Here is a 19,073-nt window from a genome sequence, read left to right on the forward strand (position 1 = left end):
AAAATCTCAATAATTAACAGAGGAGTCTGGTCCGCGACCGGCATCACACTGCCGCTGTTTTTCAATCCAGCGACTATAATCAAATTAATGTGTGTCTGAATGTGTCTAAATTCAATTACTTTTTCAGTATGTTATGATTATATTTCCAGAAAGAATATGGTTATTTTTTGTGAAGCTGAGCTGGATTTTCCTGGATGTCATTAAACGCATCATAGTTCCGTGGACCTGCTCTAGTATTATTGCTAGCCTTTCGTTGAAGCTGCCATTTGCTATTTGGTTATAACTTTGACTGAAGTGTGTCGTCGGCCAATCAAAATTTGATGCATAGTTATAGAACACCCCAGGCCCAGTGATGTGTCTGGCGCTATCCCCTGCTGTTGTTATCAACGACATTTGAACCTTTGGCGGATTTTGAAGTAAACTATGGCCACTGCATTAACACCACCGATCCATCATGTTTCTGATCTCCTTCGTGTGCCCTTTTCACGGCGATCGTTTGGAGAAAAGAAGGACATTATTTCAAGGAAGAGGTACATGATTTCCAGTAGTACGAGTGTTAGGTGACATTGAATGCTTGTATCACACATATATGTTAGTTATGGAGGTCAACTTACATATATTAACTTGTTTTCATGGTTAAAAACCTCCTAATCGCTGCAAACGAGCTGATCAAAATATCAACGAGAGTAGTTCTTCTTCTTCTTCTGCGGTTAAATGTACGCAACCGGATGTGCCCGGACTAGTGCCCGCATCAGGAGGCGCTACGGTGGTGAGAGTGGTGAGGATTTCTGATGACGACATCAAATTACGGAAGTGCTGATCCGCTTTGCAGAGCCCAGGAAAACAATACAACACTATTTTCTCAGCAGTGGCTGAACTGTTGTTCTGAAACTTTAGGGTTTCATAAACGAGGTAATGACGCAGATACACACACAAACGCAGCGTTAATTGGAGCTTCCGGTCTATGCCGCCTTTAATGATAAATTTTTTAGAAGTGGTGAGGACAAAACTGTTGATCATAAATAGTGTCCAGATTTCTGCTGGCTGGTCTTTCCAGCTCAATGCTCCCTTCTGGAAAGGGTGACCAGAACAAGTACGGCGGGCACAACTCGACTGTCTTTCTGAAGGTTTATTCCACATACACAGTTAAGCAGACGTCAGTTTGCAGTTAGGCAGTTATCAGCTAGAAGTTAGTGAGACAGCATCTTGTTAGGTTGAAAAACCGACAAGTCGTACAGGTTCTGATAATAGATAGATCTACAAAGGCGCATACGAAGGCGATATATAACGAAACATGGCTTTGACGATGCACCTTAAAGGCAACGGTGCTTTGATACCAATTGCAGCAATAAACAGATAAATAGAATGAAAGACAAATAGCTTTGCCTGCTAGAAAGTTCTACAAATAGTGCCAGGGACGTGTTCCCCGCGTAGCTGACGCCTATGCTTATGTGGAAGCTTGTTTTTGTGTCATATAGTGGCTTGTGAAATTGTGGTTGCTGAGTGACAGAACAGAAGGTGTGGTGGTAATGATGCAGTCGCCTATAGATGCGCAGTGGTGTGCGCTATGGTTGTTGCAGATCAACTGTCTCGTGAATATAGTACATAATAGTATGTTTTGTATGTGGTTCCATTTTTTATTTTCTTTTTTAAACTGCAGGCCCTGACTGAAAGCCCACGGTACACTACTGCATCTAGGTTATGTGTCAAATGCAGTCATTTTTTTTTGTGTGAAACTGAGCCACATGTCCAAGGAAGCAAGGCTCAAACTGGAAAGCCTGAGAGAGTGAGGCCTTTGTCAGGCGCCTGTAATCCTTGACAACTTTTTGAAAAATGTAAATAGTTAATTGTCTGCTATGCATACAAATAAAAACGATATATATCATTCATTACATGGATTTGAAAGTTATGCAACTTCCTGTGCAGAATCAAGGGTTTCAGTGCTTTTGTATTACTTTCATCAAAATACCTACTTTTGTCCAACTGGCTGGGTTTGATTCAGATACCAATGTTTTATATATCTTCCTGGAAATAGATAACATCTCCTTAATGATGCACTCAGCAGATCTCGTCTACTTAACATCCGTCTGTCACCACCAGCTGGACCGCAGCAGCACAGAATTTTAGGAGGGTTTTTTTCAGGTTAAAAACATGATCAAGTAGACTTTTATTAATTCCAATCGTTGTTCTGTCCAGTTGAACAACATTTCAAGTGGAGTGATCTGCGGGTCTGCAGCGAGACCCTTCTCCTCCTGGGGGAGAAGGGTCTCGCTCAAGTATGGATATTGAGAAACGGCCGTAGTAACACTGCTGCGCATGCTCTATGGGCTGCTCAACCCGGAAATAAACCCGGAATTCAGAATCTTTTTCAAATAAATAATAATTAACATTACTGAAAACCGTTCATTGACTGTATATTATCTATAGTATCAGTGCAACAGCAGCACTCTTGAAACTGTAGCAGGAGAGCTCGGTCGTGCCTGGTGCCACACAGAGGAAGACAGACTGGACTGATTAGTTCCGACTCATTACAGTATTACTAAAGCTAACATCAAGCATATGCTTCAATGTGACTTCTCGTCTCCGCAATTGTTTACTTGGAGTCTTCCATTTTATGAACATTACAAGCGCTCTCCACTCCGGATGTCCCCAAGTGATAGCTGTCAGTCGAACTCAAGAAGTTCCTTGTGGGTGTGACCACACTGAAAGTGACCAATCATAAGATGACCAGAGTTCAGAGCTTTTATTCTGAAAAGATATTCATTTATTCTAATGGATTCTGTTGCTAGAATTGACAGTTAACCTAAACTAAATGTTTGGTTTGAAAAATAAAAATAACAACACTATTGTTGTCATGGACAGTCGAGTCGACATACATAGACACATAAACCCACATGTACATGTAAATATTAGAGCTTAAATGTGATTGGGACCATGCTCTCAAGGATGGAGATTAAACCTAGTATCACAGACAATCCTTTTTACATGAATCTAAAGCCACTTTTCCACTACATAGTAAACCTTGGCTCGACTCTACACGGTTTGGTTGGTTTTCCATTACAACATAGCTCCACCTCGATGTGGGCGGAGTCCTCACAGCACTGCAGCATGAAACTGCCGTGACTTTGTTTTACATGCAACAAAAACAAAGTGCCTTGTAAAGCAGTTGTTTTCAGTGTGCTGAATCATTGGAATTAGTTGATTAAAAAGATTAGTTCAGTATTTCCTGCATGACTGGAGCACAGATTCCATCTGACACAGTCACTGCACTGAGATACAGTGGCATCGCAGGCTTTCAGCAATGCTGTCACTAAATACACCAGACTCCTGTTAAATGTTGAGATTTGCGACATTTTGTGCATTTTCAGGATTGTTAAGTCTCTTTAATTGATTGTTCGGCATCATTTGGTTTGATTCTTGTGTCAAAGGCCGCGCTCATGCCTCTTCCTGTGATGACCAATCAGTGGCCGGCAGTCTGACGGCATCACACATAGTAAAGTATAGTATTGGCTTAGTTGGCTTGAAACCTCGTCTGAGCAAAATAACGGTGCCATGTCGAGGCGAGTCGCACTGGGACCATGCAGTGGGAAAGTGCCATAATAGCCTATTGTTGTACATTACATACATTTACACACATATACTAAACATAAAAAATAAAACTATTCCCAAAAACAAAGGCTTTTATCACAGCAATACAGTACAGTAAACAAATCAGACATCCTTGATTTGGAATAAGTCTCCCTGTGTGACCAATGGGACAGTATGTCTGATCAGTACCTGATCTTCACCTAATATTTGGTATAGACGGTGAGAACAAAGTCTGCATCCATGTAGGCATTCCTGGTGTGGGGGATGATCACATACTCTCCAGACTCCACACTGAGCAGCTCAACCAGTTCTCTCTCATAGATGAAATAATCTGATTCCCTCACACAGCTGTTCATGTAAAAGAAGGGGAGCTCCAGTCTTCCCTCTGGTGTCTGGAGGTAGAATCATGGAGAATAAACCTCATTTGAAGAATGCGTTGTTGAGTTTGTCATTGCAATATTCAAGCTATTTAAAAAATGTAATTCATACATATGTAAGTCATTTGTGCATGTTCTTGTGTGTGTGTGTGTGTGTGTGCTTACCCCAGGTGGGATCTGTTGAATGTAAAATGGGAAGAAATATGTTATGATACAGATTCAGAACAATTTAAAAATGCTTGTCACATGAATAATTGCACTTTGACATTCAGATTGCAGACCTTCACGATGGTGAATGAAATCGGGTAGAACCGTGTTCTGCTGCGTTTCACTTGAGGTTTCTGCATCAGTGAAACCATCAAGTTTTTGTCTCCTGGCTGCTTCTCTTCATTGGTCGCCACCTGGATGCGATACTGAGGATTTGTCTCAAACAGTACTACAAGAGAAAATGAACGATGCATAGGACACCTTTAGAGACAGGTTATTGCTTGTGTTTGTGACATGACCATGTGCTTTTAGAATGACCCACCTTCACTCTTGTCGCCGCCTGCAGACTTCCCTGACATCCAGCTGCCTTCATAGATCATACATTTCCACTGGCAGGTAAGATCACCATCGGTGAAGTTGGGGTTCTCACAAGACATCCACACCATGGCGAAATTGTCACAGAAGTCCTCCAACTCCATCCTGAGACATTGAGACAAGCAAAAGTGAAACACCAGAGGAAACTCAAAACCTACGTTATACTGCAGTCTACAGACAAGTTATGCTCACTCTTTCACATTAGATCCGATTGACTGGTGTCACTCACAGAAACACAACAATAAGTACATTCCAAACTGAAGCTAAAAAAATAGCTTGTACAAATGTTTTATTAATTCAGGTAATTTACCAGAATTCTCCATCATCTTGCTTCAGACGCTTTTGTTGATCGTCGGGACTCACGCTGTTCCACATGTCTGACCTGAGCAGAGGATAGACGGCAATTTGACACTGAAACTGAAAAGATATATCACTCATCTTCCGCTGTTGTACACAGCAACTATAAAAACAGTATATATCTATCTATAAATTCGCTTATCTCTCAAACCGATGGTCCGATTGCTTTCAAACTTGACAGGTAAATGGCACGAGTAAGTGCAGTTTGACATTGTTCGGAGAAGTAATGCAAAAGATACCGCCGCTTTACTGCAGCCACTTCCCCTCTCACTCACACAGCACTGTGAGTGAGACAAGGCGCTGTGAAGCTGAGGCAGACGACGAATACAGTGTCCCCAGCTGTCCCCCAGCCGTCCCCCAGCCGTTACAAGTCACTCGGCACCCGAACCAGCAGGTTCACAGGAAGCTTCTTTCCTGCAGCTGTCACCCTACTCAACTCCAACCATGTAGTTCAATTTTCCATGTTTATTGTATGCCATTATGTCAGTATCAGTATTTGCTTTCTACCACACACAAATAAAAATGCCACTGAACTTTTGCTGTGTAATAGTAACAATGAGCACTCAAACACACCCAACCAACAATTACTAAAAACACACACAAAAACAGGCACTGCACTAGTATGTGTATATATATATATATATATATATATATATATATATATATATATATATATATACACATATATATAAATATGCATTGTGGGACATGGTTATATGATGAAATCACGTACTTGTCGTTCCACTTTCCGTTCCACTCCTGTCCACCCCAGGGGTTCAAGAGTCGAACCAGTCTCACTTTGGAGCCAAGACACTCAACCTTATCATGAAATGAGAAATTGACTAAAAGGGAAGAGAAGTGTGCAGAAGTAGAAAAGTAACACTTTTCTCTGTCCCTTAAGATTCCTACATTAATTCCTACAGTAGTCAGGTAGGTTTGATTGCCTTGTTTGGGACACATGTTTGTCTTATTTCAAAGAGAAACAAACAGTACAGTATCTCACCCCTCCCTCCCTCCCTCCCTCCCTCCCTGAACAGTTGCGTTGTACCTCAGAGACAGCTGTGACGGAGTAAGCATGTGCAGCCACCAGTCCATTGTGGCTTACAGTGTTCTCGTAACTACCCTGAAAACAACAACAACAACAGTAAATGATTTGTGAAAAGACAGATTCTTCCTTTCTATTTCTCCTGTTGTTCTTCTCTCACCCCCTTTGGAGCGGTCCCACAGCAAATCATCGACAAACATTGGGTGGCTCTGGTCAGTGTGAGCCAAAGCTCCTCATCATGGCCTTCAGAGTGGACCTGTTTGAGTTGATAACTCATGCTCACTCCTCCAGTGAAGTCTTTGCAGGCGTCTAACGGTATCCCAAAGTTCATATCAGCATATGAACCACACAACCTGAGAAACAAAAGGGATTTTGATTCGGGTGTGTGTGGCGCGTCATGATCTCATGAACAGTATTAGTGACCCAAATCATCATAAGTCAGTAGCAACTGGACTAGAGTCAGACGTGACTGATTCAAAGACTTTCGGAGGCCTGCATCAATGAGTAGTCATGATGTCAGCCATAATCTGGACCCCAACATTTTAAGACTGGTGATTTAATGAATGATTCTGATCTATTTTCCTCTAAACGGGAACATGAGTTACAAAATTGACATCAGATATTACTAAAGAAGACCTGAAACAAGCAACTGAGACTATTAACTTCTCTGGAAAATGTTAATCAGCATAATCCAGTGAGGGAGACTCAGATTCAAATGATGCTCTTGGTTGGCCTCATCAAGCAAACACTCTCCCAGACTGTGACCATTTGATGTAGAGATGTCTCATGTGAATGTATTTCCTATTTTTTTAGCCTTATGTTGCGCAAGTCACATGATGCATATCTTTTTTTGTGCTACTTCTCGTGCGATGCATATTTAACTTGTTGTTGACTTCACTTCGGATACTTGGACACTTGAGTTGCTGTGAAAACTATTTATCCCAGTATCAGGCGATGGCACATAGCACGTCACAGTCTATGATTAAAGTGAATACATTAATCACATACTTTGCATATGCTTTTTCCAGCAGAGGAACCCAGAACTCATTTCTTCCTTTGCTGAACACAGAGAGCAACTCGTTGTTCATCGTTGGCAGGAAGTCATCAATGACGACATCCACCCACTTGCCAAATCTCCAGAACTGACACAGACAGGATGTACAGTGAGTTAGTTGACCAAAGCATGTATGCATAGTTTTAACTCTTGACAAAGACAACATATTTACCCTGAAGTGAAAGATCCCTGCATAGTCCACAAAGGACTGGTTCATAGGCACCACTTGCACCATCAGGTCTCGACTAAAGGTCAGAGAGGAGAGCGCAGCCAGAAACCAGCAATTACCTGGCAAATGGCAAAGCAACAAAAGAAAAGCACTCAAGCACTGACACATACTTCACATAGTTCACATTTTCAAACACACAAATGATGAAAAGCAAAATTTCTTGCTTACTTATGCCTCCTTGACCGAAGTCAAAGCGTGAGGCCCCGTCCATACAGAAAGTGGGCTCATCGCTGTTGTTCTGTCTTTTCATTAAGTCCTGGACAAAAAAAACAACAACAGAACATCAGTATAGCAACATTCAGTTGCTATTTTTTATTATTATTATTTTTACTATTAGTAGTAGTAGTAGTAGTATTAATAATAGTAATCATAATAATAATAACAATAATACAGTTAATTAAATAATGATAAAGAATCTCATAAAATTACGACTTTATTCTCATCATATTACGACTTTTCTTGTAATATTCCAACTTTATTCTTGTAATATTACCTTATTCTTGCAAGATTCCGACTTTTTAATATTATGACTTTTTCTCGTAATATTATGACATTTTTCTTGTAATATTACGACTTTTTTAATATTATGACTTGTTCTCGTGATATGACTTTTTTCTCTTAATATTAAGACTGTTTTAATATTATATTTAATATATTAATTAATATATTATTATTATTTTCTCTTCAGTTTGGCCCTGATACATCAGAGCTGAGAATCTGCCACTCTTTCACATCTGGAGTCAAATAACACAATGACATGCCTGCATTAGAGGGAATGCTGGCATGTCTGCATGCTGCTGCAGAATGTAAACATGTACATTAATCATCTTACAATATTATAGAAATGAGAGGAAAATGACATACAGCTGGACGAAGCCACACCACATTGTCCTCCTCCCAGTTGTTGAGGTAAGGTATATCTCCCAGAGTGCAACTGTTTGGTGGGAAGGAGCTGTCCACAAACAGTCTCCCCTTTTCCATGTAGTAATTCTTCAGCTGCGTGTAGTCCTGGTTGTTGTATTTGGCAGGGTTGAAAGCACTGCCCTCACTGCCCTCTTGGCAGCACAGGTTGATGAAGGCGGTGTTTTCATTAAACACAGGCATGGTGGCGAGAAGCTTCGGGCAGAGTCTGAGGTAGAGACACAAGATCAGAGAAGAGGAGAGTGGAGATAAACACCTGTGACTGCAGCGACGTCTAATATAGACTCACAGGCTGCTTTACATAAGCCTGGAGCCAGACCCTCCTCCCAAGGATGTATAGAAAACACACAGCAAGGCCGCCCCTGACATCTATAATGTCATTCTGCTCGAGGGCAAAGGTAGGATGATGTCTGTCTTTCTTTATCTCCAGGGTTTGTTACCTCTTAAATATGTCACTGTTTTCTTATTTCTGTTTTTGAAAAAGGTGATAGGAAGGAGACTCCTGCCTGGAAACTGGGAAGAAATCCTATCAAGTGTGAATGTGAGTTTAGAATTTGACAACTATTCAGAGAATGTGTTTGCTCTCTACAACAGGGAAAAAAGAAAAAAGAAAAAACTGGACACTTGTGCATGTAATTCGATCTGCATGGGTGTGACTGCTTGATAATGTAAAGTAATATCCATGCATTGTTGTCACGAACCCCCTTGTCCTGAAAACAGTTTCTACAGATGAACATGAATATATAAAAGACAGATATTTCACGACATGTGTATGTAGACTCTTTACGGTTCAGCTTTGAATGCAAATTTACAACGAGGCATTTCACACCAGACAGGTCGGTGAGTCCACGCAGTCTGCATTTCTTTCCTTTTAATTTCAGGTCTTCAGGTTCCACAGGAAGCTGTTGCAACATGTCAACTTCAGATAGGTCATACCTCCAACATGCAAATGATCTGTGAGACATGTTACGGGCAGGATGTTTATACAAAGAAAGTACAAAAACACACAGACTGGGAATTAAAAGGTACAGATAAGAATTCATGTCAAAGGAAAAGATTGTTTGTTTGACATGAAACTTATGTAAGGTCAACACATTTTAAATATTTCTATGTTATTGTCCAATAACTATATATTTCACAAAATATAAAGCTCAATCTTTATATTAATATCATTCTTATATTGATATATTAATATATCATAAAATACTTAAGAAAAACCTGCACTCATGATCATATTAGGAACAATGTTAATAGTTTTAAGCATGTCTCCTCTCAATGAACCCACACAGCAGGTCGTTAATACATTGATAAGTTTGAAAATAAATGCCAACAGGCGACGATTGCCTTGATACATTCACATTCGTCTTAAAGCTTTGACAGTAGCATTGTACCCGAGACGCCATCTTCGATTTCGGCCAAAAAGTCATTTTTAACAGTGGACTTTCAAAGACATGATCTACTTCATAATCTCTGCTTCCCAACTTTCAATTTGGAAAGGAATGCAGTTAAATTCTAAATACAGCTTAAAATTATCCCATTCAGCAGCAACCAGTCATCATAAGCTTAATTTTTTAGTCTGTATATCAGAAAAAAAGAAAATTGACTCACTATAAAGAATTACACCTCTTATATACTGGAAAATAAATCCAGCCTGGGATTGTAGTGATAACGTTGTCCACTGCAACATGTTTATTACAGACTAACAGGCGCTGTCTCCATCCAGGTAAACATGTTTTAGTTACAGGGGACGTCCATCCCCATGTTTGCTTTGGGCTGAAGACAAGGAGTCAGGAATTACACTTTACATGACCAACTTGCTCTACAAGTGTAACACCGTTTATGGCTTAACAGTAAATACTACATTTAAAAAAAAGTTCTGTCCGTTGTCCATTTTTCCTTTGACCTCAACAGCAGTTCAGTGTTCAACAAATCTATAATCCCTTAGCATTAACAGTTGAGATGATTTGCATGAAATTTGAGAAGTGGGAGGAGGTAAGGTGTCTCCTAACAATAGTTTACATGTGGCAGGAAAACCAAAAACCAAGCAGTTACTTTAAGAAAATGTCCATTGAAACAAAGGTTATAATGGTCCTTTACATAGAAGCCATTTTGACATCTCAGCATGAAACTACGGAATAGAGATGGCACTAATTAGGTCTAGTATGTGGGCTTTTAATGTGACCTAAACAAAATGTAAGAGGTGCAATGGCACATTTCACACTTAACATTGGGGTTAGCCGTGGGTGAAATTAGCTAAAAACATTGATATTTTTATTTTGACAATGTTAACGAATACAACGGAGGCTGCTGTAAATTACCCAAGATGTTCATTTTATTAGGTTTTTGCAACTTCATTAGTTTAGATGGATGGCTCATGAAGTTACAAAGCATTGCAATGAGATGGCAGACTTCACCCCATTTACACAAGCCTCTGTCAGCATGTGTGTGACTATGGTGTAACAGCAGGGTCTGACTGGAGGTCAGAAGGTTGCATGTTCAAATCACGCCAGGGTCTTAATTCTTGCCATCGTGGGTGAGGAAGTAAAAGGGTCTCGTGCTTTTTGAATAAGCACACGTCCATCCTAGAATCATATCCCATCACGCTTGTCGACATCTGGAGACAGATTACATCATTTTAAGCCACAATGCAAAACATGGTTAAACAGAGTGTGATGCAACTTTTCAATGTTCAGAAAACCAATTATCACCACTGAACAATCTGACGGTAATTCCAGCTATTTCAGTTTAGGTTTCATCACAACAGAATCTGCCAACCCTTTATGCAATGTGGTGTTAAGATAAAAAAAGGTACCTGTTAAATACCACTGGACAGCCGACTCAAGGCGACAGGCAGAATCTGTAATCAGCAAAGTGTGACAATCAACAATTATACGTATATACATACACTCATTTAAACAACATTTAAACAACCTTTAGAGTCTCAGAAAATTGGATGAGAAACATCGTCAGTTGTCGCATCAGACGGCACTTCCTATTCCAGGTTTTCATCACCGACTGGGATAATTATTGGCATGTTAGCTTTGCAGCTAACAAAGTACAAAAATGTTGCTTTAAAGATGAGCTAACATTAATTTAAGCATTTACTTGAATAAACTGTACATATATCCATGAAGGACTTACAAGGATCTCTCCAATAGCACCATCCATCTTCTGACATGCCACATGAGGGTACCACTGTGCCATTCACAGCTAACAAAGGGCAAAAGGTAGAGTACACTCTTGACAGATCCAGAAGCTGCAGCCACATCAAAATGAGGGACCTTTCCAGCTTCAAAGTGCAGCCCGACCCTGAGTAAGCAAAACAAATCAAAACATTAAAAAACAGTATCATTAGCATTTGTGATGAGATGCTCCTTTCATTCCATGTTCAGAAAACCAATTATCACCACTGAACAATCTGACGGTAATTCCAGCTATTTCAGTTTAGGTTTCATCACAACAGAAGCTGCCAACCCTTTATGCAATGTGGCTTAAAGATAAAAAGGTACCTGAATGTTGAAAATCACTGGACAGCAGACTTTAGGGAACAGGTCCAGATAGGCAGAATCTGTTATCAAAGATTGACAATCAAAAACCTGCATACATGTTAATTCCAGGTTTTCATCAGTGGGATAATTGCAAATTGTCATAGCAGCTAACCAAGTACAAAACATTTTGCTGTAAAGATACATCCAAGGACTTACATCTCCAATAGCTGCAGCCACATCAAAAATGAGGCACCTTCTTTCCAAGGAGCCTTCCTTCCACATCCAGCTTTACCTTGAGTAACCAAAGCACAAATCAAAACATTGAAAACAGTATCTTTAGCATTTCCAATCATGACAAGATGCTTCCTTTGTTGCGTGTTCAGAAAACCAATTATCACCACTGAACAATCTGACGGTAATTCCAGCTATTTCAGTTTAGGTTTCATCACAACAGACCCCACCAGTACTGCACAAACAAAGATGCATTCACTTACCCATCATGCTGCTCATTAGTCAGGTGTATTGTCCAAGATGTCTCCAGCATCTCCTCGATTGTGCACAGTCTGTCCTGCGTTTATGAAATAAGATTAGTTAAAATGCAAGCTAGTGAAAAGATTCAATACAAAAAGAGGTTGCTATAGTAACTCAGAACAGTGAGAAAAACATCGTCAGCTATCGCATCAGACGGCACTTCCTATTCACAGTTTTCATCACTGACACAGCTGCACTGAGCCCCAGGAAAGTTCCGTTATAGCCACCGTCACTCACCTCAAATGTATGAGACGTCGCAATGTAAGGAGCTGAGACAAAGTTCCCCCTGAAAACAGACATTAAAGGATAAAGTTAACTACCAAGGCAACGCAATGACAATTAAACTAATGCAATGCAGTACTTGGACGTTTTGACATCGATTTAAGGAATGTTTCCGTCTTAAAAGATGTCATGTTTGTCCATAAAGATCTTAAAAATAGGGATGCACGATATCATCGGCAGACACTGGCTTTATGATGCATTATTTGATATGTTTCAACATTTAGCTCAAGAAAATGTACATCTGGAAATTTGAATATACCTACATAAAGTATAAAAAGTATAAAAATGGTTTATTCTACTACAGAAGATACAAATAACCTCTGCAGTAGGGCAGGGTAAAGCGTGCACATTTCCCTCTTTTTCCATTCAACATATCCATAGTGGAGAAAAGCAGAGGATAAATGATCGATATTTGCAAAAAAAACTATCGACAAACATAAACTCACTTGTCTTATCATCTTCTTCCTCCATGTTCCAGCTTCTCCACGTGGCCGCCTAAGCGCGTGGCCTCAACAATCTCAGCAGCTAACGACCACACGAACTGCGTTTTATTTTAAAACACACACTTTCGTTTAACTATCGTCTAACTATTGCTTTCTACTGCAGTTTCCAGGTTATATCACGTTTCAGAACTAGTTTAAGTGTCGCAGCTCAGGTGGAAACGACTACACGGAGGACGGAGACGAAAGGAAAGAGGACTTCACGCGATTCTGCGACGCTTTTAAACCAAACCCGCCCTCGCCGTCGCGGAAATAAAACGTCATAAGACGTTGCGTGGCGCCATGGCGCCATCTGCTGTGCCGGAGTGTGAACAGCAGGGCCAGAATATCGGACAATGTTTACTTGGTGATTTCATCATTAAAATACAGTGGGTAAAAACAAAAATAAGGCAAAAATACTGTACAAATATCCTTTTTCGCTATCTTACCTTTTTTTTTTTTGCTTTTGTCATATTCATGTACTAGAGTGACACACCTTCATCCGTACTGCAGTTGTTTTACATGTTGTGTACCTGATCATTCATTCATTGAAAAACATTCATTGCCTGTTTACATGCCTAAACATACTCAGAGAGTCACAAAACTACAGTTCTACACAATCATGACGTTTATTTAAAAAAAAGATTAGATGTACAACAGCAGAACAACATAAAATAAAATCAATAATAATAACAATAATACTTCGTGTATAAAAACATCTTCTTGTTGTACACTAAGAGAAGCAATGCTGCCCTCTAGAGTTCGTAAAGTCCGTAATCATCACATGTTCCAAGTTCTACACAGATGAAAGTTGTCCTTCATCCTCATGTGTGATGTATGATGTCGATAAATTAAGTGCCCTGACATAATTCTTTAATCTAACTTTAATCTCAAGAATCTGTGGAGAGAAAAAAAGTGTCCCTAATCCTTTTCCGTACCTTTATGCCTGAATTCTTAGTCTTTTAATTCACTTATATTCATAGATTTTAATTAGTTTATATGTGAATCTAATTTTCTACTGGTTGTGTATTTAAAAAAAAGAAAGAAAGAAAAAAAAAGAGTTGAGCAATAATATCCTGTGGCCACAGGACGGCGCTGTTTGACAGCTCACGCTTATTCACAGCTTGTGTCTGTGCTGAGAAAAAAAAGGCGTCATTTTATAAAGTAGATTTGTTTTTCTCGGCAGAGTTAGGAATATTCTGTTCACATCTACAGGCTCAAAGTCACTCCTCATTCTTCATCGTTTTGTTCCATCCTGTACTTCCAGGTAAAATCATTTAAAAATCACTCTTAAATATTTGAAATTTGACTTTTGCGTGTGACTTTTGTTTTTCTTGTGTCATTTTCAAGCAGTGTTCAAGTGTTGCTGCAAAATATTATTATTATTGTTATTATTATTATTATTATTGTTATTATTATTATAATATATGTATATTGAGGTATTTGTTAGTTCCTGGAGCATCCTGAAGAATGTGTCATTCATTATGGTTTAGTTTTCTGTCTCATCATCATGTGATCAAATAATGATTGCACACACACACACACACACACACACACTGTTGTAGGACTGTTGTGTTCTTATTCTTGTGGCTGTAGATGTTTCGTTGTATAAATGCTGCAGAAAGAATTTCTCAAACCACCTAAGAGAATATTGAAAATGTCAAATAATTCAAATAAATCAAATCGTTCCCGGTGTCTAAAGCAAAAGTTAATAGATTTGTGTACACATGTGTTAAAAGCTTGTTTTTAACATTTGAGTGTTTTCACAGACGTTGGTTCATGTGTCTTGGTTTTTGTGGGAGGAGAGGTGAGAACAAAAAAAAAAGGAGGTGAAAGAGTGTGTGAGCCACTGTCGTAGCATGTTTCCACCCGTGAAGAAGGACCGGATTATTACTCAGCTCCCTAAGGTTAGTGATATCTCACACACACCCACACACACACACACACACACACACACACATACACGTTTCCATCACATCACTTCAGAGGGCATTGCATTGACAAACGCAAAAACCACAACACAAATGCAAAAGCTGCAAAAGCAGCAAAAGCCAAAGCACAAATGCAAAAGCCACAAAAAAACACAAAAGCCACAACACAAATGCAAAAGCCGCAAATGCAAAAGCCACAAAAACCACAAATGCAAAAGCCACAATAGCCACAACACAAATGCAAAAGCTGCAAAAGTCACAACACAAGTGCAAAAGCCACAAAATCAACAACACAAATGTAAAAGTGACAAGCTGCAAAAGCCACAATGTAAATGCAAAAGCATAAAAGCCACAACACAAATGCAAAAGCTGCAAAAGCAAATGCAAAAGCGCCACAACACCAAAAGCTGCAAAAGAAAAGTCACAACCTTAATGCAAAGCCACAAAGCAAAAAAAGCCACAACACAAATGCAAAAGCCAAAAAGCCACAACACAAGTGCAAAAGCCACATAAGCTGCAAAAGCGCAATGTAAATGCAAAAGCCACAAATGCAAAAGCCACGAAAACCTCAAATGCAAAAGGAGCAAAAGCCACAAAAATCTCGAATGCAAAAGCCGCAAAAGCCACAACACAAGTGCAAAAGCCACAAACCAAACGGAAAAGCCGCAAAATCAACAACACGAATGTAAAAGCGACAAGTTGGGTCTTCAGAGCCACCGTACTACTCTCTTGTTCTGACGTTAATTTTGTTTGAATGCTGTTAAAATGTCTTAAGGTTGCGACTGCATCGATACTCTGATTTGTCATGTTTTACTTCACATTTGCATTAATTAGATTGTTTGTAGCAAATGACTCATTATTTTTTTTTATGTAGTGTCATAGCTGACGTCCTAATAATGACCCACTTTTTCTTCCTATTTAAAAAAGATGTTTAGAAATAGCATTAATAACACTATGCCTTGTTTTCACCACCCCCATCATCCTCTCACCCACTTCTTTCCCCAGTGTTTTAGTCCAGATGCAGCGCTGCACACCAAAGACAGTTTCCACCCGCAGGTGAAGGCTGTTTGTCGCGTGCAGAAGTCAGACACAGTGAGGTAAGATACTCTAATTTTACTCCTCTACATTTCCTCTAACTATCTTTGTTATTGTTGCTACCAAATAAAATCAGAAGAAGAAGATGGAGAGGTGGTAGCGGTCTGTATTTATAGTATAGCGCTTTTCTAGACACTACAGTTTTAACCCATTCACACGCTTCAACATGGGGTCACACATAGACTAGCAGGGCCAGGAATTGAACCCACAACCTTCCAGTTGCAAGACAACTCGTAACATGCATTTAGGTTGTTGTCTTCTCACGTGCAGCTTTAATATCGCCAAAGTCATCGTCGTGGGAGATGTTTCCGTTGGAAAAACATGTCTCATCAGCAGGTAAGAAGAATTGATGATCTAGTGTCACTTTTTATACACAGAATATGATTTATAGGGAAATTAAGACTAAAAATCCCAAATATTCCTCTCTTCTTCTTCTTCTTCCTGTCAGTTTCTGTAAAGGTGAAATTGATAAGAACTACAAAGCGACCATAGGTGTGGATTTTGAGATGGAGCGTTTTGAAGTGCTTGGCGTTCCCTTCAGTTTACAGTTGTGAGTATGTAGCCAAACTAAGTTTGTTTGTTTGTTTGTTTGTTTAGATGCAGGATTAACTGGGTGTATTTCAGGTGGGACACAGCAGGTCAGGAGCGCTTCAAGTGCATCGCGTCCACCTATTACAGAGGAGCACAAGGTGAAACCTCGCTCTGCTGATGCCGCACCTTTCCTTTCACACGTTCACATGATAACACGTGTTTGTCTCTTCTTTTTTTTTTTTTTAACGTTTCTCCAGCCATCATAGTGGTGTTTGACTTGAGCAGTGTGAGCTCACTGGTACACGCCAGGTAAGGGACATCTCATTACTCACTGATTACTATCAATAACTTCATTATTGTGTCACTACAAATGTAAAAGTTCAAGTTTTTGACGCAGAGAGAGTTTTTGCAAAATTGCAAAAAAATTTAAATGCTATTTTTTTCTTCTTCTTCTATCGTGTCTAAGTCGCACGTCTTTGTTCCGATTTTAACCAAACTTGGTGCACTTGTTGCTCTCATGATTCCAAACTAATTTCTAACTTACTTCCATTTGCCCCGCCCACCCAGAAGTCAGCCATTGGACGAAATCGTCCGAGCACGTTTGAGCTAGTTATTGTATATCCGTGGATTTGCGGTCACTTTTGAGCGGGTTAACGTGTATAAAGACTCTTGAAACTTGGCATGGAGGTCAGGTCTGTGGAAAATGCAATATTTTCATAGTTCCCGGACCCATGCTTTGCTCAAGGGCTCTGTAGCTCTGTAGAGTTCCACCGAATTTCCCGAAACTTGGTGGGAAAAAGCCATGGCCTCAACTCAACACCCTACGTAAATGAGTGAATTTGTCCGAGTGCGCTTGTCATACCCAAAAGACTTATGTAAGAAATTAAGTTACAAAACTTAGGATCTTTTCGCTACCATTTTAGTTAGTTTTATAAACACACAATTCAGTTTTCAGTTCAGTTATTATTTTATTTATTACTCTAGTTTTTATTTTCATCTCTCTGCATGTGTGTGTGTGTGTGTGTGTGTGTGTGTGTAGGCAGTGGCTAGAGGACGCTATGAAGGACAACGACCCGTCCAGTGTTTTACTCTTCCTCGTTGGTACTAAGAAGGACCTGAGTGTGAGTGTGATTATATGGAATGACTAAACATGTACATGTTGTGGCTTCTATTTCTGGCTCTACTAGTCTCATATGTGTCCCTGAGCAAGACACTTGAGCAACCCCATGTATCTTCCTGTGATTTTATTTGGTAGTAACGAGTAACAAAGATAGTTAGAGGAAATGTAGTGGAGTAAAAGTTAAAGTTGCTAGAAATATAAATATCATGAATTATGTACTAAATTAAAGTATTTGAACTTTACTCTACTGTACTGATCTACAGCTATGGGTTCTAGGATAATTAGATAAAAGGTCCAAAAAATGTGTTTTGAACTGCCATTTGACTTCATTAAGTCTAATTGTCTCACTCCTCAGAATCCAGAACAGTTGGCGAAGGTCGAGCAGGAGGCGATCAGACTCTCTGAGGAAATCAAAGCAGAATACTGGGCCGTGTCTGCAAAGTCAGGTGAGAGTCGAACACGCAGGAACCAGAACAAGAACAAGAACGCGTCTAAGAAACCTTTTCTTCCTCCCACCGAATGATGATGATGTCCTCTCCACGCTGTTGTTGTTGTCGCAGGAGACGGCATCAGAGATTTCTTCTTACGCGTGGCCTCTCTGACGTTTGAGGCCAGCGTTTTGTCCGAGCTCGAGAAGAACGGGTCGAGGAACGCTGGCGACATCATCAGTGAGTCGTCAAAGGACAGCTGTTTCTTTGACTTTTATCTTCATCACATGACACCTACTGTGTCTCCTATGGATAATTACTGATAACAATGACAGTTTGCTACTGACTGTTTTTTTAATTAATTAATTTTTAAACCAACACCGGTCCTCATCACACATATCAAACAGTAATGACTTTTTAAAGCCTTTAAGCCTTAAATTGCCAAGTTTGTGTCATGATGCATCAAAAACAGTGATTTGAACAGGTTTCAAAGTGCACATCTTTGTGCGTAGGTGTGTTAGTATGAGTATTTTATTAGTGTGAGATAATTCCGGCCTCATTTAAATGCACCACACCAGCTCACGTCGTGTGTCTGAACGTTTAAAAAGACATGAAACATATTTGTGTGACACCCAGGACTCACAGAGACCAACCACACGCCAGCCAAGAGGAAACCCAACTGCTGCTGAGGAGAGAGAGAGCGTGACAAACACCTGGACGTGCAGTGGATCTCACAGCAACGTGAAACTGAACGTATGGATTCACCATCGTGACTAGAGCCCGTTAAACAGCTAAAAAGTGATGCTTTAATATGTCTGCAGACGGCCTGAGAGGAAATGACGGATGATCCACGCTGTGGGTTTGACATCACGGCTGTAAAGTGAACAGTGTCCACAGTGTCTTCTCAGGAATGTGTGCACTGCTGGTTTGTACAGAACTACAACAAATAAAGCGTTGTGATGTGCTATCGTTGCAAAAAAACCAATCTCCATCTCCATCTTTTATTAAACTGCACTTGGTTGATTTTATAAACAT

General features: G+C 39.8%; 2 protein-coding genes and 5 non-coding genes across 7 annotated transcripts; 1 reads left to right on the plus strand and 6 right to left on the minus strand.

Moving 5' to 3' along the window:
* Window positions 1-3,304: 3,304 nt before the first annotated feature.
* On the minus strand, window positions 3,305-8,411 carry LOC122779816 (calpain-1 catalytic subunit-like). The gene is made up of 12 exons (XM_044042459.1): window positions 8,097-8,411; window positions 7,401-7,488; window positions 7,176-7,291; window positions 6,958-7,091; window positions 6,110-6,302; window positions 5,953-6,027; window positions 5,638-5,723; window positions 4,858-4,929; window positions 4,495-4,652; window positions 4,247-4,401; window positions 4,131-4,142; window positions 3,305-3,980 (listed from the first exon to the last, which is right to left on the minus strand). Exons 1-12 carry the CDS (start codon window positions 8,334-8,336, stop codon window positions 3,789-3,791), a joined length of 1,521 nt encoding a protein of 506 aa, XP_043898394.1. The 5' UTR covers window positions 8,337-8,411; the 3' UTR covers window positions 3,305-3,788.
* A 2,429-nt stretch (window positions 8,412-10,840) lies between these two features.
* On the minus strand, window positions 10,841-10,914 carry LOC122780256. The gene has a single exon (XR_006361677.1). It is a non-coding gene; the product is annotated as a small nucleolar RNA SNORD65 (small nucleolar RNA).
* A 178-nt stretch (window positions 10,915-11,092) lies between these two features.
* Window positions 11,093-11,169, minus strand: LOC122780263. Its single transcript, XR_006361683.1, has one exon. It is a non-coding gene; the product is annotated as a small nucleolar RNA SNORD49 (small nucleolar RNA).
* Window positions 11,170-11,539: 370 nt separating this feature from the next.
* Window positions 11,540-11,613, minus strand: LOC122780257. Its single transcript, XR_006361678.1, has one exon. It is a non-coding gene; the product is annotated as a small nucleolar RNA SNORD65 (small nucleolar RNA).
* A 405-nt stretch (window positions 11,614-12,018) lies between these two features.
* LOC122780258 lies at window positions 12,019-12,092 on the minus strand. Its single transcript, XR_006361679.1, has one exon. It is a non-coding gene; the product is annotated as a small nucleolar RNA SNORD65 (small nucleolar RNA).
* A 192-nt stretch (window positions 12,093-12,284) lies between these two features.
* On the minus strand, window positions 12,285-12,359 carry LOC122780262. The gene has a single exon (XR_006361682.1). It is a non-coding gene; the product is annotated as a small nucleolar RNA SNORD49 (small nucleolar RNA).
* Window positions 12,360-14,094: 1,735 nt separating this feature from the next.
* Window positions 14,095-19,023, plus strand: LOC122779850 (ras-related protein Rab-34-like). Its single transcript, XM_044042500.1, has 11 exons — window positions 14,095-14,200; window positions 14,703-14,840; window positions 15,870-15,961; window positions 16,230-16,295; window positions 16,408-16,509; window positions 16,584-16,648; window positions 16,748-16,799; window positions 17,530-17,611; window positions 17,966-18,056; window positions 18,171-18,278; window positions 18,675-19,023. The coding sequence occupies exons 2-11, from the start codon at window positions 14,793-14,795 to the stop codon at window positions 18,725-18,727; spliced, it is 759 nt and encodes a 252-aa protein (XP_043898435.1). The 5' UTR covers window positions 14,095-14,200; window positions 14,703-14,792; the 3' UTR covers window positions 18,728-19,023.
* Window positions 19,024-19,073: the final 50 nt, after the last annotated feature.

Source organism: Solea senegalensis, linkage group LG13, assembly GCF_019176455.1.
Source record: "Solea senegalensis isolate Sse05_10M linkage group LG13, IFAPA_SoseM_1, whole genome shotgun sequence".
In the NCBI taxonomy this organism is placed as follows: domain Eukaryota; kingdom Metazoa; phylum Chordata; class Actinopteri; order Pleuronectiformes; family Soleidae; genus Solea; species Solea senegalensis.

Bases quoted from the DNA above. Each gene is read 5' to 3' on its own strand.
- LOC122779850 (XM_044042500.1), top strand. From the start codon at position 14,793: ATGTTTCCACCCGTGAAGAAGGACCGGATTATTACTCAGCTCCCTAAG. The intron at 15,962-16,229 runs GTAAGATACTCT...TCTCACGTGCAG, and splicing joins CAGAAGTCAGACACAGTGAG to CTTTAATATCGCCAAAGTCA. The intron at 16,800-17,529 runs GTAAGGGACATC...GTGTGTGTGTAG, and splicing joins AGCTCACTGGTACACGCCAG to GCAGTGGCTAGAGGACGCTA.
- LOC122779816 (XM_044042459.1), bottom strand. From the start codon at position 8,336: ATGCCTGTGTTTAATGAAAACACCGCCTTCATCAACCTGTGCTGCCAA. The intron at 5,724-5,952 runs GTACAACGCAAC...TTTCATGATAAG, and splicing joins CCGTCACAGCTGTCTCTGAG to GTTGAGTGTCTTGGCTCCAA. The intron at 4,653-4,857 runs GTAAATTACCTG...TCAATGTCTCAG, and splicing joins CAAGATGATGGAGAATTCTG to GATGGAGTTGGAGGACTTCT.